Source organism: Sminthopsis crassicaudata, chromosome 2 (genome assembly GCF_048593235.1).
Source record: "Sminthopsis crassicaudata isolate SCR6 chromosome 2, ASM4859323v1, whole genome shotgun sequence".
NCBI lineage: Eukaryota > Metazoa > Chordata > Mammalia > Dasyuromorphia > Dasyuridae > Sminthopsis > Sminthopsis crassicaudata.
Genome location: NC_133618.1, coordinates 453219807 through 453236428, shown reverse-complemented (window position 1 = coordinate 453236428; position 16622 = coordinate 453219807). Strand labels below are relative to the sequence as shown.

General features: G+C 40.2%; 1 protein-coding gene across 1 annotated transcript in view; it reads left to right on the top strand.

Annotated features, from left to right (window-relative positions):
* The window catches only part of ANGPT4 (angiopoietin 4), a 60675-nt gene that overhangs the window by 28081 nt on the left and 15972 nt on the right, over positions 1 to 16622 (top strand). The window contains 1 exon segment of the mRNA XM_074292839.1: positions 15243 to 15398. Coding sequence (XP_074148940.1) covers positions 15243 to 15398 — 156 coding nt within the window.

Sequence of the window (16622 nt, the reverse complement as noted above, 5' to 3'; positions counted from 1 at the left end):
TGAATCCAAATGTGGTCCTCTCCACTCTCCACACCCTGTTTGTCCTCAGAAGACCAAGGAGCCTGAAGTAGGAGGCAGAAGAGGAGAGGAACAAACAAGGGAGCAAAAGGATAGATGCTGGGGAGAGGGGGGGAGAAGTCTGGCCACCTTGAGTCACTATGGGGAGACAGAGGTCTGTGATCTGCAGCTCCTTCTGGGACTCAGATAAGTTAATGATAGGAACTGGCTTTGACCACATTTCTTTGGCAATCCTCCTGGAAAACTCATCTTCCTGAGTTCAAATCTAATTTCAGATGCTTACTAGCTGGGTAGGTCAATTAGTCCTATTTGCCTCAGTTGCTTCATCTGTAAAAAGTAAGCTGGAGGAGGAAGTGTTCAAAAACTCCAGTATCTTTGCCAAGAAAACCCCAAATGGGGTCACAGAGAGTCAGATATGGCTGCACAACAGTAACACAAAATAAGTCATTCTTGAGTGAACTCAAAGAGAGGGAAAGTAAGCTACCAGAGGCGCCACAGGCCAGAGGTCCGAATAACCCCAAGTTCAGGGATATTCCTAGAATGAAAATTTCAATGATCCCCAGGTAACTTTCAATGACCCCTACCAATGGTGGAAGCACAGACACAAAGAGCTAAGACAATGTGTGAACAGGTAGGAAAAGATGTGCTTCTGGAGTCACTGGGATTTTGACGTTTTCTTGGCAGAGATAGTGGAGTGGTTTGCTATTTCCTCCTCCAATCTATTTTTTACAGATGAAGCAACTGAGGCAAATAGGACTAACTGACCTTTTCCAGCTCATTTTATAGATGAGAAAACTGAGGCAAACAGAATTAGGTGACTTGCCCAGGGTCATATAGTTGGTAAGCTCCTGAGACTGGTTTTTTTAATTCATCTTTGCCTTTCTGTCAATTGTCTTAATTGTCCAATCTTGACTTGAGGAGGGAGGGACATGATCTAATATCTACTTCTCATGATTTGTATCTGGTCCTTTCTGGTGTCATGAGGAAGCCTGGGAGTCCTAAATTTCTAAACTTGGGAAGATTGTGAATATCTAATGAGATAATGGGTGCAAAGCACTTTGCAAACCTTAAAACGCTATATAAATTCCAGTTATTATTAAAGTTGTTATCCTCTGGTCACCAGCCTCCAATCTGGTGATGACTTCATTCTCCAAGACTTCTATTGCAGGCTCAAGCAATGTTTATAGACCAATAAAGGGGATGTGCTGGGAAATGTTTAACCCAGGGATAGGCATGTATACATGCATAGTTTTAAATTTAATCCGTATTAACACTTTCTTTTTTAAAAATTTGTTAAAGCTTTTTATTTACAAAACACATGCATGGATAATTTTTCAACACTGACCCTTGCAAAACTTTCTGTTCCAAATTTTCCCCTCCTTCCCCTCACCCCCTTCCCTAGGTGACAGGTAGTCCAATACATATTAAATATGTAAAAATATATGTTAAATCTAATATAAGTATACATATTTATACAATTATCTTGCTGCATATTATCAACACTTTCTTAAGGCTTGATGATCAACTAAACAATAAATCAGTCCTAGATTTGTAGAGAATTACAGATACCCGTAAATGCTCACACTGAAAATTTAACAATGAGCTCTCTCAAAGCTGTTTAGAGCTGGTTCTACCACATCCCTGCCTGAACTACTGTGGACAGTGGAAAGCTTGGAGGAAGATGGTCTCTCCCTTCACTTCCAGTTGTTAAGGAACCCAATAGGAACTGAGCCGAACCATTTGTCCTGCAAAAAATGGGACCAAGGTGTGAAAGAACACTTCTCTCATGGTCAGACAGAATTGATATCTAGTTCTCCATAGCAGCACTAGGATGCTCCTGGCTCCAGACATAGGGGCACAGGATTATAATAGATGCAGGAGGGGCTTCAAAGGCCTTTAGTCCTAAATCCCCCTTATTTTACAGGAGAAGAAACTGATTTGCTCAAGCTCACACAAGTAGTAAGAGTCAGAAGTGGGAAAAGCAGAATCCAGGTCATCTGATGTCAAAGCCAATGTGCACTTTCCAATGTACCACAGCCACCAATCTAGTCTCAGACTCCTTCTGAGAAGCTAGGAATGACTGAAAGCTGAGAAGATAGCATTGGCTTCTACTTCTCCCCACTTTTCATTTATTTAAGCCTCACTGGGATTAGGAACCAAATAAACCTTAAGCCAATTCTTACAAGTATATGAAGAGCCCCTTATTGCAGGGGCAGCAGACAGGATGATTTCCATTTGGCTCCCCAGTCCTTTCTTTTCCCCCCTCAGTTTGTGGAAGAGAAGCAAGGAATTCAAAAGGTGTTTCTTTGAAAATTAATAATTTGTGACAGTCAGATGCTACAGTGGCTAGAGCATCTGCTCTGGAGCCAGGAAGACATGAGTTAAAATCTAGCCTTAGACAGTTGACACTTATGAGCTGTGTGACCCTTGGCAAGTCACTTAATCCTGATTGCCTGGCATAGAAAAAGGGGGGAGGGAGGGAAGGAGGGAATGTGAGATACCATGTGAGATACTTTGTGGAATTTCCCATTTGATGAGAGCTGGAATTGTCTTTATGGCAATATCTTACTCCCAGTGGGAGAACATATTCACTCTGTCTGTGATCTGGTATATTATCATCTGTATAACTTGTATGATTTCTATTTCCTATTGCCCTGGATAAATAAGTTTATTTGCCAGTTACTGGATCTTTGTGTGACTGGGATTTGGTAGGAAGGAAATCAAGCCTTTGGATATATGTTAGAGTATTCCCTCCCTATTGATGAAAAATGATTAGGAGCAGCTTGAATTTAAAATTCATTTCCCTTAGACTAACATATTAGCAGGGAGGCAGATAGATAATAATTTTTAGCTACATATGCTTTACTTGAGGAAAGCAGAGGGATCAGCCTTGTGGTCCCAGTCTCTTGTTCCCTTCCTAGTAGGAAGTATGGATGGAAGAGACTCCAGATAACTATTCATGCCTCACTGTGATCCATAGATAATATTCTTGAGTATCACAGAGAGAAGAAATAAGAAAGAAAGAAAAAGAGAGAGAGAAACAGAGAGAGGAAGAAAGAAAGAAAAGAGAGAAAGGAAGAGAAAGAAAGGAAGGAAGAAAGAAAGAAGGAAGGAAGGAAGGAAGGAATTATTAAGAGGCCCTTCCTTATGAACACACACACACACACACACACACACACACATACACACACACACACACACACACCCTACTGGATTTAAAATGAGGATTTTGAATGAAAGGAGATAAGAAAGGCTTCCTAAAAGGACTCCTCTGATCTTACCATTCTTTAACCTCTTAGCTAATTTCTTCCCAGAAGAAAGGGCTCTTGCCCTACTGTCTGACCAGCTATTCTAAGTCCTTGCATAGGAGGGAAGTTAGAATCATTGAACTATTCTTTCTAGGTGTTCTATTCACCTGATTTTATTTTGGGTTTTGTTTTCTTGTTTTTTCTCCTATGCCAAGTCATAAGACATGCAATTTCTTTGCCCCCTGTGTCTTCATCTGTACAATGAAAGTAGTCATAGCATCTGGTTCATAGGATTGTTGTGGGATTAAATTAGATAATAGATTCAATGTGGGAAAGAACCCAGAATTTGGAATGTGAGAACCTGAGACCCAGCTTTGCTCCTTACTACCTACTTTGTACAATTTGCTTAAATCACTCTCTGGTTCAATTCCTCCATTAGAAAATGAAGAGATTGAATCAGGGGATCTCTGAGATCTATTCTTACCCACCACCTCAGGTTTTATCTACGATCTTTTAACATTTCAATTTTTTCTAATGTTTATTCCTGTCCAGTTAAAGTTCCATCCATCAAAGGTTGAAATGGTTGAATGCTTTTGATTCTAGCCCCAATTCTTATCCCTGCCCCCTTTTTGCCCCTTTCTCTGTTCTCTTTCTAATTCTCTATTTCTCTTGGGGTCTCAGTTACAGTATCACAGAAGAAGGCACTTCCCTTCTCTCACAATTCTCCCTGGGCTGGGATCAGAGTTATAGTTCAAATCTTGGCTCCCTAATTTTCAGTTTCCTCATAAGTAAAATGAGGGTTGAACTAGAGAGTCTCTGAGGTCCTTTCCATCTCAAAATCAGTGATCCTAGGCCAATGGAGCATTTACTGTGTGACTTTAGGCAAGCCATTTCCCCTTTGTGATGTGCAAAAAGTTTGAGACATAATTTCTGAGTAATTAATCATTTTATTAATTGTACATAAAAGGATGGTTATTTGGCTATCTCATAAACCAAAGAGGATAATGGTGGCTTATTGATAACGATATGTCTTTGGAAGACTGGATGTTTCCCACAATTAACAATCCATTAACAATGAGAAGAATGAATAGTATAATGAGAGGTGGGCCTACTCTATTGAGAGGCTGTGCTACCATGTCTTTAAGTAAGTTGCTGTTGCTCTCAGACTGCCTTCAACAATGTAGACAAAGGATCTATCCCACTAACCACCAACACAAAGAGCTTCCCCAACTGGGTAAGGTTTGAACAAGACTGAGAATGTTAATGCCAATATATCAGCCCTATTTTTCAGGGGCTGATTTGCTCTAGAGAATGAAGAAATAGGAAGGGAAAAAATCCTGGCTCTCCCCAATAGTAATTGGTTATTGTTATAAGAAAGAAATAACTATTTCTCTCACTTATTTGGCCTCGGTTTTCTAGGTACCAAAATGAAGTGGATGCTGCTAAACTCTAACAGCCAGTGTTTTAGATTAAAAGGGCCCTTCCAGTTCTAATTTTCCATATCCTAAGATGCTGTCTAGCGAAAATATGTTCTAAGGACTCTGTTACTGCTATTTTCTGTTCTAAGGTCTCTCCAAATGTGAAGATTTCCACTTCATGTTCTCCCTTCCCTCGTATCTTGGCCCACACATGATTGGGAAATCTCCCCCCTAGTATCCTGGATCACCTCATGCATTAATAGGCTCTCACTGGCTGGGTTTTTCCTCCAGTATTCTCATTAATGATCCTATCTTAGTTCATCTTTTTTTTTTTTTTCATTCCCCAAATAAAGATGTAAGGTCTATTCTTTTATTGATAATGGTAGCTTCACTGGTTTCTGAGTCTGAGTCTCTCTCAACAAAACCCTTTTACTGTTTTGAAAGGAATTCACAAACCAGCTTGGGGGTGAGTCTTGTGGCAAGGAAGGACAAAAGACCTGACCTTCCTGTTGCCCAGCTTGCCTCTTCATTCCTCAAATTAAAAAAGGGTCTCAGAGAGGCCAAGCCCCAAATCTGGAGGAGATCCAGTGGGAAATGTTCAGAGGACTAAGGTCCCTTCCAGCTTCTAAATCCTATGATTTACTTCCAGTCCAGGCTCAGAGACTAGTGGCGCCCCAAAGAAACCTCAGTGTGTTTTGCATGGCAGCTGTGGTGTCCCCTGAAGGAATCCACTGGGGAAAGGAACTCAAGACCAGCAGTTTCTTAAACTATGCTGCAAGGAGCCCTGACATACCCAAGTCTGTTTTCATTGAATCTTCTGTTGTTTGCTAATAAGCATTAAAAATAATTATTTTAGATGATTTTATTACAAGAATCTGCAGTATTCCACCAAAGTTTTGTTTAAACTGAAGGGTTCTATCAGAGTGGACAAACTTGAGAACCATTTCTCTGGATCAAGAACAGTTCGTATTCCTAAAATAAATAAGGGTGGAAGGGAACTTGTTCAGAAAATGAAACACAAAACACAAAATATCAGGCTGAGTAGAGACATTCAAGCACAGGTTGTTCCCCAAGCACAGAAACCAGCTAGACAAACTCCCTTGCTTTGCAAAGAAAATAAAGCTATGCAAAGGAAAAATCCCACTCAAATCACACAGTGGGTCAATGACATTCTGGATTAGAACACATTTTTCCAGGCTGCCAAATCTAGGCTCTTTCCACTGAATCACACTCTGTCCTTTTGCTTGCAGTAGAAATTCAGAGAGAATCTGAGGAGGGAAGGTCTTGGACAGGAATAAGGTAAGATTGTTGACTTGGGCAGCAGCAGCTCCAGCTCACATCTGAAAGTCAGCTTTTGCTTCTCCAGGGCATTCAGTGGTGCGGCTTCCTCAAAATTGCCTTTTCTGGGTAAGGAAGGATAATTGGAAAATACTTTTTCTGTCCATTCCTTTATGTTTAAGATCTTCCTAAATCCACTTTTATACCTGAGTAAAACAAAACTAAGGAGCATTCAGAAGATCTTGTAGAGATTCAGTGTCATTCTAAACATGTCAGAAAATGTCTAAGTCAAAATTCGTTTGCTATCTCTCCCCACTGGGGAGGTAGAAAAGGAGACCCCTAGAACAGAGGAAAAGCTGGAATAAATTGAGGTCTTTCCAGCTCAGATAACCAACTCTTATTCCAGGATTCTTTAAATCTAGTGAGACATTCTACCACAAAACCTAGGTCTGAGTCACAGGCCTGCTTCTAATTTGATCTTAACTTTAAGGAAGCTGCTTATCCTCTCTGAGTCTGTTTCCTTATCTGTAAAATAAGAGGATTCAGTTAGGTACACTTTAAGAACCTGCAGACATTGCAATATAAGGAAAAGAGCAATGACTTGGTAATGAGGGGGTCTAAAGTTTCTTTCCATACCCTAATTCAATGGGTAACATTGGGAAGATATCTTCCTCTCTCTGGGCCTTAAATTTCTTCATCTGAGGAATCAAAATCCTGTAATCCCTTATAGCTCCAAATCCCAAAGTCCTATATTTGTATAGGTGCACTATGGTGGCAGCCTTCTGGAGACAGTGTTTTTGTTTTGTTTTGTTGTTTTTGTTTTTTGCTGGTAATAAAATTGAGCCCCAGACTTACTTTAGGTCCTCAAGGTGGTTAGTAGAAACTAGTTTTGAATATTGGTTCTTCAATCATCAATTCAATGCTCTATCACATTGCCTTTCCCAGATCCCTCTCTTCAGTTTGCTACCTTTCTCAACTCCCCATCACCAGGCCATCCCCACTGCATCAAGCATGATTCATTCTAGCAGGAATAAGTTCTGAAAAGTATCCTAGATAATTCACTAATATTTCTACTTTCCATCTAGATTGCAGTCAGATCCTAGCCAGACTGTAACATCCCAGACTGTAATTCCCCGAAGCAGGACTGCTAGGGGGATTAAGGGCCGTAGCTATCTATAAAACCCTGAGGAATCTCCAGTAAATCATCCCCAGGAATGTAAAACAGTTAGGGTATTCCTAGGGGATATGAAGAATACTCAGATCATCTCGAGAAGAGTATGAGGGAACCTGGGCTGTCCCTATAGAGTACAAGGGGCTAACACAAGGCTCAAAGTGCATCCCAGTCAAATTGTCCTGCTCAAACTAGACCAAAACTTAATTAGAAACTAAATAATCTAATCCTAAAGAATGAGTGGTTGAAACAACAAACCATTGAAACAATCAATTTCATCCAAGAGAATGACAATAATGAGACAACATAACAAAATTTATGGGATGCAGCCAAAGCAGTTCTTAGGGGAAATTTTATATCTCAAATTGTACTTCCTGAATATCCTTACATGAAAATCCAACTTATACTCTATATCTTTGCAGACATAGTTTCCTACATCTGGGATTTAATCCTTCTTCACCTCCAACTTGAAGAATCCCTAAATCATAAATCAGTCAGTTAATAAAAGTTATTAAGTGCCTACTATTTATTTAATGCAGGACCCCAATGTTAAGCACTTGGGGAAATAAAAAGAAGCAAAATGCAGATTCTGCCCCAGAGGAAGAGAAAAGTAAACAAATAAAAACAAACTATATAGGAAATAATGAACAGAAGGAAGGCACTAGAATTAAGAGGGATTAGGGAAGACTTCCTATAGGAGATGGAATTTTACTTGGTAGTCTGAGATGCCAGGAGGCTGAGATGAGGGACCATAAGAGAGAATAATGCTCAAAGTCAAGGGATAGAGTGTCTTGTTCATGGAGCAGCCAGGAGGCCAGGGGCACTGGACTGAAAATTACGTGTCAGAGAGGAAGGTTGAGAAGACTGGAAAGGTAGGAGGAAGCTAAATTTTGAAGGGTTTTGAATGTCAAACAGCATTTTGTATTTGATCCTACAGCAATTGGGAGGCATGGAGTTATGGAGTGGGTGAGTAACATCATTGTCCTAAGCATTAGTAAAAATCACTTGGTGACTGGATGATGAATTTGACGTGAGGAGAGACTTGAGGCAAGAAGGTGGACCGGCAGGCAACTTCAGTCAATAAAACAGGCAGAAGGAGATAAGGGCTTGTACCAGGTGACGATAGCATCCAAGAAGAAAAGAAGGCATAATTGGGAGATGCTACAATAGATGGTGAGAGATAGAGAGTTGAGAATTGAGGTTTTGAGCCTGAGGGACTGGGAGAGGAGTGCTATCCTTTACAGGAAAGGGGAAGCTGGTGAGAAGGAAGGATTTAGAGGGAAAGATAATCAGTTCATTTTTAAAATGTCCACTGGACATCCAGTTGGAGATGTCTGAAAGGCAATTGGACTTGCATGATTGATAGTGATCAAAGATGTTAAGTAGACTTGGGAATCATCAGGGATAGTAATTAAATCCAAGCTGATGAGATCACCAAGTGAAATCGTATGAGACAGAATCCTATGAGACACTTAATAGCTATAGAACAAGATTTGGACAAAGATCCAGCAAAGGAGACTGAGAAGGAGCAGTCAGGCAGGAGAAGAACCAAGACAGTGATATCAAAAACCTAGAGAGAAGAAGAAACAAGGAAAATAGGGATGATCAACAGTATCAGAGGATGCAGGGAGATCAAGGAGAATGAGGATTGGGAGAAGCCCTTTGGATTTGGCAACTAAGTATTCATTAGAAACTTTGGAGAAAAGAGTTTTGGTGGAATGATTAGCTCAGAAGCCACACTGTAACCTAGATAAGAGCTTTCCTGCTCCCTGCCCTGGATTGTTAATAACTTCTCCCCTCAGTGAAATAGAACTTTTTAAAATTTATCCATACTTTATACTTCCATATATATATATATATATATATATATATATATATATATATATATATATATATATATATATATATATATGCTGCATCCTCACCTCTCTCTATACTCAAGAGAAAGTAAATTCTTTAGGGTTGGAAATTGCTCCATATTCCTCCTTATGGCTCTAGCACCAAGTACAGTGTCTTTTATCTAAAGTGCTTAGTAAATGTTTGTTGAGTTAATGTGAGTTAAGAAGTCCAAGGGCAGCCCCCAAAGGACATTCCAGAATGGTATAGTCTTAAGCCCTTACAATTTATACATTGTCTCTCCCATTAGACTGTGAGCTCCTGACAAGCAAGGACAGTCGCCTTACCTTTCTTTGAATCCCCAGACTTAGAACAGTATCTGATACATAGTAGACAATTAATAAATGCTTACTGCCTGACAAAGCAGAGATATGAGTTCTGAAAGGCAGAGGAAATATTTTTTTCAGAGGAGGAAACTGAGGCTCAGAAAGTGATTAGACCTATTAGATAGTGATTAGATTGTCATGGAAACTATAGAGAGGATTCCTATGTAGGTTAGGAGGTTGAATTAGATGATGTCTCAGCTCTAAAATTTGGTAACTTAACCAGTCATTCAATGTATTAATGGAATACTCAAAACCAGACCCAAAGCAATAATGAGGTAAGGCTCATCAAGATGACATCTAATTTGCTTTATAATGACATTTTTCTTTCCTTGAACCTGTTTCCCTATGAATAAAACGAGGAACTTGAGCCAGTTAATTGTTGAAAACCCTTCCAGCTCTGACAATCTATGTCTAAGATCACAGAATCATTGAGTTTAGAATTGTAATGAACTTCATGGACTATCTAGTAAAACCTTAAAGGAATGAGACTATAACATGGCCAAGAAGTGGTCCTTCAGCCCCTGCTTGGAAAACCCCAAAGATGAGGAAATCCCGACCTCACCCAGCTTGTTCCACTTGTGGACAGCCCTGTTAGGATGTTTTTCCTTATATCCAAATTTGTCTCTTTCCAACTTCCTCCTGTTACTACTGCTTCTATCCCCAGGGACTGTAGAAAAGTCCAGTCATTCCTCCATGTGATAGCCTTCAAAGATGTGGACACAGCTATCAAATCCCTAGTCTTCTCAAGGATAAATCTTCTTGGTTCCTGTAAATCATCCTCATCTGAATTATATTCAAGAACCTGAAGACTATCCTGATTACCTTCCTCTTGATATTCCCTCCTTTACCATGTCATTCTTAAACTGTGGTGCCCAGAACTCAACACAAGAACTTCCAAAGACATCTGAGGGAGCAGGTCCCCAGTCAGTTTAACATTCTATGTTCTAAGGGACCTTCCAGCTCTGATATCCTATAGAAGGCAGAGAAATTTGGGCTTTAGGTACTGCCTTGTCTTTTATTTTCTCCTCCCCACACTCCCAACTTGATAGGAAAGAAGAAGCCACAGAATCCTCCCTCTGTTATTTAAAGGGCAGGGGGAAAGCCTGGATCCCAGATTGACTTATGGATGAGGTGATTCTTCTCTCCTCCAACTGGTGACACCAGCTCCCTCCAAAGTCATTCTGACAGGACTCTATCTAAGTTCCAGTCACCCAAAAGGCTGAGGTTGGATGAGGGAAAAGGTGAAAAAGTCCAGAAAGTATGATGGGTCTCTGGTCCTGCCCCTTTAGTGCCTGTGGTGTGGCGACTGCTGTGGAGTGTGGGATGATGATTCCCAGCTGTGTGCATGTGTTGGGAGGAAGGGGGGCGAAGAAGGAGAGGAGGCAGCCTTCTGTTCTGTCCTTTCATCCTATTCCCAAGGACAGCTGGTGACCTGCACTTGCAGCTAGGATTCAAGGTCAACTCATCCCTAGTCCTCTGTCTTAAGGAAACTCTGTGTCATGGGTGGCTGGGTCCCTGTTCTATTCCTTTATGTTCTCAAGTAGAGATAAAGATTTCAAGTGACTCAATTCAAGTGGCAAGAATTTTTTCCAAATACATGTAAAATTAGTTTTCACCATCCATTTTTATGATATTTTGTGTTCTAAATTTCCCCCTCTTCCTTTCTTACCTCCTCTCTCTCCAAGACAGCAAGAAATCTGATATGTTAAACATATAAAATCATTTTAAACATATTGTACTACTTTAAACATGTTATACCACTTTCCCTCTTTACTCCCATACTGGTTGCCTGAGGTCATATAGAATTCTGAAATTATTTTGTGCTGATAGAGTAGACAGAAAGACTGGCAAGATTATAGCTTCTGAAGAACATCACCTCTGCAAACAGATATTATAAGTTCAGATCATGGAAAAAGGCCTGGCATTGGAAGCTTAGGTCTGAGCCAGACTTCAAAGCTAATGAATTGTGTAACCTTGGATGGATTACACCATCCATCTCTGTCCAAACTGGTTTCCTCACCTGTACAGTGAGAGTACTAATGCTTGCACAATTTATCCCAAAGACCGGTTGTAGGAAAAATACTTTAGATATCTGGAAGTTAGTGCATTACTAGTTGTTTGTTTTGTTGTTGTTGCTTTGGGGATAGGTTTTTCTTTTTCTTTTGACTAAGACTGAGATTTCTTTGGTGTAGAAACTCCCAAGGAAAGGATTTCTTCCACCACAGCAGACCAGCACCAGCTCTACAACTTAAGAGTTTTCTGGGGCACAGAGAGATTAAAGATTCTCTCAGCCAGTATGTATCAGAGGCAAGATTTGATCCCAAATATTGCTAGCACAGTACCTGATATGGAGTAGATAGATGTTTAGCAAATGCTTGTTGACTAGTTGATTGATTCCCGATGCTGAGATTTGTTCTTTATCCATGACAACTCTCCTGAGTTGTGGTTCTTGTCATTATCATAATTACCACAGACCTTGACCTGCAGATGATACTACAGAACATGATTCCATGTGCCAAAAACCTTCAACCTCAATAGCACACCTAGACTTGCAGAACCCCAAAACAAGCCCTGTTCTCCCGAGACAGAGAGAACATGATATGTTCTCAACTAGTGACTGTAATCCCTGGATGCTCTTCAGAGGCTATGGCCCTGCCACTCATCCTGTCTACTGGACCAGCACAGAGTAATGCCAGGATCCTACATGACTTTAGTGACCCCTGGCAACCAGTATGGGAATAAAGAGGGAAGGTGGTACAACATGGCAAATATAGAAATATGTTTAAAAGGATTAGTTATGTTTAACCTATGTTAGATTGCTTGCTATCTTGGGGAGGGAGGAGGTAAGAAAGGAAGGAGGAAATTTTAGAATCCAAAATCTTACTAGAATGAATGTTGAAAACTATCTTTATGTGTATTTAGAAAAATAAAATACTATTGAAAGGGAAAAAAGAAGGTAGATGGTAATTTGGGTGGCAGAATCTTTACAGTCCTTCAAGGTTTGGGTTCGCCAAACAGAAATACGTCCTAATCCTCCTAGGTCTCTTCCTTCTCCTCAAGTTATCATGTATATACTTTCTTTTTTATCTGTGTATACATGTATGTATGTGTTCATATATACATGTATTCATTCACATGTAAGCTCCTAGAAGAACTTACTATACGTATACATGTATACATAAACCCTAGAGGAGTTTAAGATACACTGACATATGTATAAGTACATATACATATATGTATATATGTGTGTATAGTGAGGTCCTCTAGGATTTGTGTTTATCTTTGTGTGCTCTATGCCTTAGGCACAGTAGGATCATGGAGTTAGCTCTAGAAGGGACAAGTCTCCTCATTTACAAATAGCTCTGCCTTAGTATTGCCAAGGGGAGAGATGGATTCCTGGTGGTTTTCAGGTATGAGATTCCTAGCTTTTCTCCCTTTCTTGATTCCAATGGGAATCTGCCTTAACCTGGGATACAGGGAGTGAAGATGACATGGTTTATAAGCTTACTCTCCTAGGCTTCACCTGAGGAAGTGAAACTATGTGAGATCTGAGGAATAAAATACTGGCACTGGAGCAGTCCACAGAACCAGAAAGAGGAGGGGAGTCACCATGACAAGAAGTACATTCAGCTACCAAGAGGAAGTTGTAGAGAAAGCAGTGCCAGGAATGAAAGATAGATGTACAGTTATACTATTTTGTCAGTGGGGTTCTGTGGTTGGGGACTCAGAACTAAAGGAAGGAAAGTTGTTAATTTTTTTTACTTCTCAGAGCAAAGAATAAGAGAGAAAACATACTTTTTTTTCTCTCTCTTAATACTGAAAAGTTACTAGTCAGGCTGGGAGCTTTCTAGATAGCTGAGCTGGTATTAGAGGCAGGGTCTATGCCATCTTGCTTTTGTCCTTCCCACCTCCACCTTGGTTTGTTTGTTTGTTTTTTTATTTTCCATTTTAATTCATTATTTATTTATTTTGTAAGACTCCTTTTTAAATTTTGAATTTCAAATTCTCTCCCTCCCTCTCATCCCCTCCCCAACCCACAAAGAAGACAAGTAATATGTCAACTATACATGTGAAATCATTCAAAATATTCCCATATTTTTTTTTAAAATTTAAAAGGAAGAAAAAGAAAGTATGAAAATTATTTTTCAATTTAGACTCAGAGTTCATCAGTTCTCTCTTGAGGTGGACAACATTCTTCATAATGAGTCCTTTGGAATTGTGTTAGATAATCGTATTGATCAGAGAAGCCAAGTCTTTCCCAATTAATCATTATTATAACCTTGCTATTATGTGCACAATAATCTCCTGGCTCTTTTCACTTCACTTTGCATCAATTCATATCGGTCTTGTCGTGTTTTTCGGAAATCACCCCTCTTTCTTTTTTTTATTTCTTATAGCACAATAGAACTCCATCATAAAACATATACTACAACTTTCCATCTTGGTTCTAAAGGAAAACTTTAGGGAAGGAGCTGAAGGAGAGACTGAAGGAAAAGTTACATGAGGGGAGGAACCAAGGAAGTGACCAGAAGCATTAGTCTCAAGGACAAAAGGATAAGAGTAGGAGAGAGTGATAAACCCTGCTCATTTCCACAGTGAAGGCTATGGGGGTTGAATTGATTTGCCAAAGACCCTCTTGGCAAATTCAAAGTGAATGCGTGCTGAAAATCAGGCGCTTACCTCCCAATAATGTATCCAGGAATAAGTAGAGTATTAGATCCACATGGTTCCTTCCCATGATCGTAAATAAAACAGCTAAAACTTAGTTAGCAATGAAGTAAGGCAAAACTTATCATCCTATTCTTTCTCCCCCATTCTCTGGTTCCCTCACTGGGGCTCTCTTCAGTAGTATTCTGGAACTTGCTCAAAGAGCTTATTGTTAAAATTTCAGAGCACTGACACTTTGAAGTTTTTTTTTTAATGCTACAAATCAGGGCTTGATTCAGAAAGTGATGGAGAAAATGTCAATAATGCAGATTAAATTTAAAAGCATAATGAATGCCATTTTGGCATTGTCAAGCATTTACCAACACACCTTGGTTTCACCCCAGGCAAGTCCATCAGCTTATATTCTATCCTCAGAAATATTAAGACTGGTTTCCCAGCTAAGGGTCAGGGTCTCAAGCTTTGAGTAATGTTACTCAAATAAAGAAATAATAACAATAATAGTTCATATTTCTATAGAAATAATATATTTTTCTATAGTACTTTGCAGTGTACAGAGTACTTTTTTTCATCAGCTCTGTAAAGTAATAGACAAATTATTTTCTCCATTTTATACATGAGGAAATTAAGGGTCAGAAAGGCTGTTTTTGTCCACAATTGTGGAAGTTGTTGCAATCATTTCATGACACCATTTGGGATTTTCTTTGGGAAGGATATAGGAATGGGTTTCTCTTTCCTTCTCCAGCTCATTTTTACAGAAGAGGAACTGAGGCAAATAGGGTTAAGTGACTTGCCAGGGTCACCCAGCTGGTAAAGGTTTGAGGCTGGATTTGAATTCAGAGCTTCCTGACACCAAGCCTAGAGCTCAGTCCACTGAGTCACCTAGCTGATTGTCCCCCGTTACGTGACTAAAGAAGTGGTACAGCTAGGGTCTGAACCAAGTCTTGCTCCAAGTTCTTACTCTTTCCACTATATCTGTCTGCCTATCCTTAAACTACATTTAGAATTAACCTTTGTGCCTGTTTTGCCAGTGAAATCTCGAGTTCTCTCAACATGTGGGACTCCCTTCCCTGGTGTAGACTCTCCCAGACTGTGACCTGAGAGTCCAAAGACCCGCTTATGCCTCCTCTGTATCAACTCTCTAGGGCAAGATTCCTTACTGGATGCATGCTAAAGATGTGTCTGAGGCTGTGATCCAGTCACTATGGTTTTATCCTTTTAGCTGGAGAGCTACATCCAGATGAATATGAAGTCAGAGATGGTCCAGATCCAACAGAACGCGGTCCAGAACCAGACGGCTACCATGCTTGAGCTTGGCACCAACCTACTCAACCAGACAGCTCAACAAACAAGAAAACTCACCGATGTGGAAGCCCAGGTATGGGACTCTAGAAAGCAGGACTGAGGGCAGGGCTGAGAGATGAAGTTGGGGATGAGGAGGGGAGGAAGGGTGGAGGTGATACTTGGAGAGAAAAGGGATATTCCAGTGATGCAGTGGGAGCCCCACACTTCCTTCTCCCTGAACTGCACCAAGCTCTTCTCCAGGATTCCGAGCCCCATCTAAAGCCCACCTAAAATATAGAATTAAAGGACCTGAATTTTAATCCCTGCTATGTTTTTGTGCCTTGGGATCACCAGATACTAAAGTCAGGGCTTTCTTACCTGATTTCCCTCATTTTACAGGTGAAGAAACTGAGACCCAGGATTGCCCAAGATCATAGAGATAATAAGCATCAGAGGCTGAATATGGACCCAGGGGCCCTTGGATCTCAGTTTCTCCACTTTGTAAAAGCAAAAAGTTAAAGTCTATTGATTTCTAATGTCCCTTCCAGCTCCAAATCCCACAATAACTACAGGGGCCATAACAGGGTATGTTTAAGACTTTGATGGAAATTAGGCAGGAAAAGTGTGGCTATGAGGAAATGGGAAACATAGCCATTTTCACCAATCCTCTTCTCTTGTCTTTGTCCTGGCAGTCCTTCAAGGGAGAAAGACAGCTGTCGGGCTTAGAGGTCACTGGCTTAAAAGACTGGGAACCCATGTGGAGAAAAGAATAGGCAGCCCAAAACTTTCAGGAAATGAGGCAGGTCAGAGAGGCTCTTTGAAGCCATAGAATTTTTTTTTAAACTTTTGCTTGTTTACTTTAAACTTAAATAGAAAATAGGAAAAGAAAAAAATTATCATGTGCACAGCAGAAGAAAGGATTCAAAATATAAAGCAATAAATTTCCATTTCAAGAGAGCCTGTATGATAAATACTACACATTGTGTCCAGAATTATCCATTTTTTCTTTGCTTCCTTGCAAGTTTTCTTTTCTTCTCTGCTATGTACTTTTTACTTTATTCTTTTTTCCCTCTTTCCTCCCTCCCCTCCCCCAGGAAGGCTACAATTAAGTATTCACATGTACTTTATGTGCAGGTGTATTCAGTGCTACACTAGGAGGGGCTGATGTGGAGGTACAACAGAGTTCAGCAGAGCTTCTAGCTTCAGGGCCCATCCCACAAATCACCCAGCATGCCTGGGCCCTCCATAATTTGATGAGCGCTTGGCTTTGGGAAGTGTTGGAGTCCAAGCTGGGCCCTCCCATAGGGCAGCAGGAGGA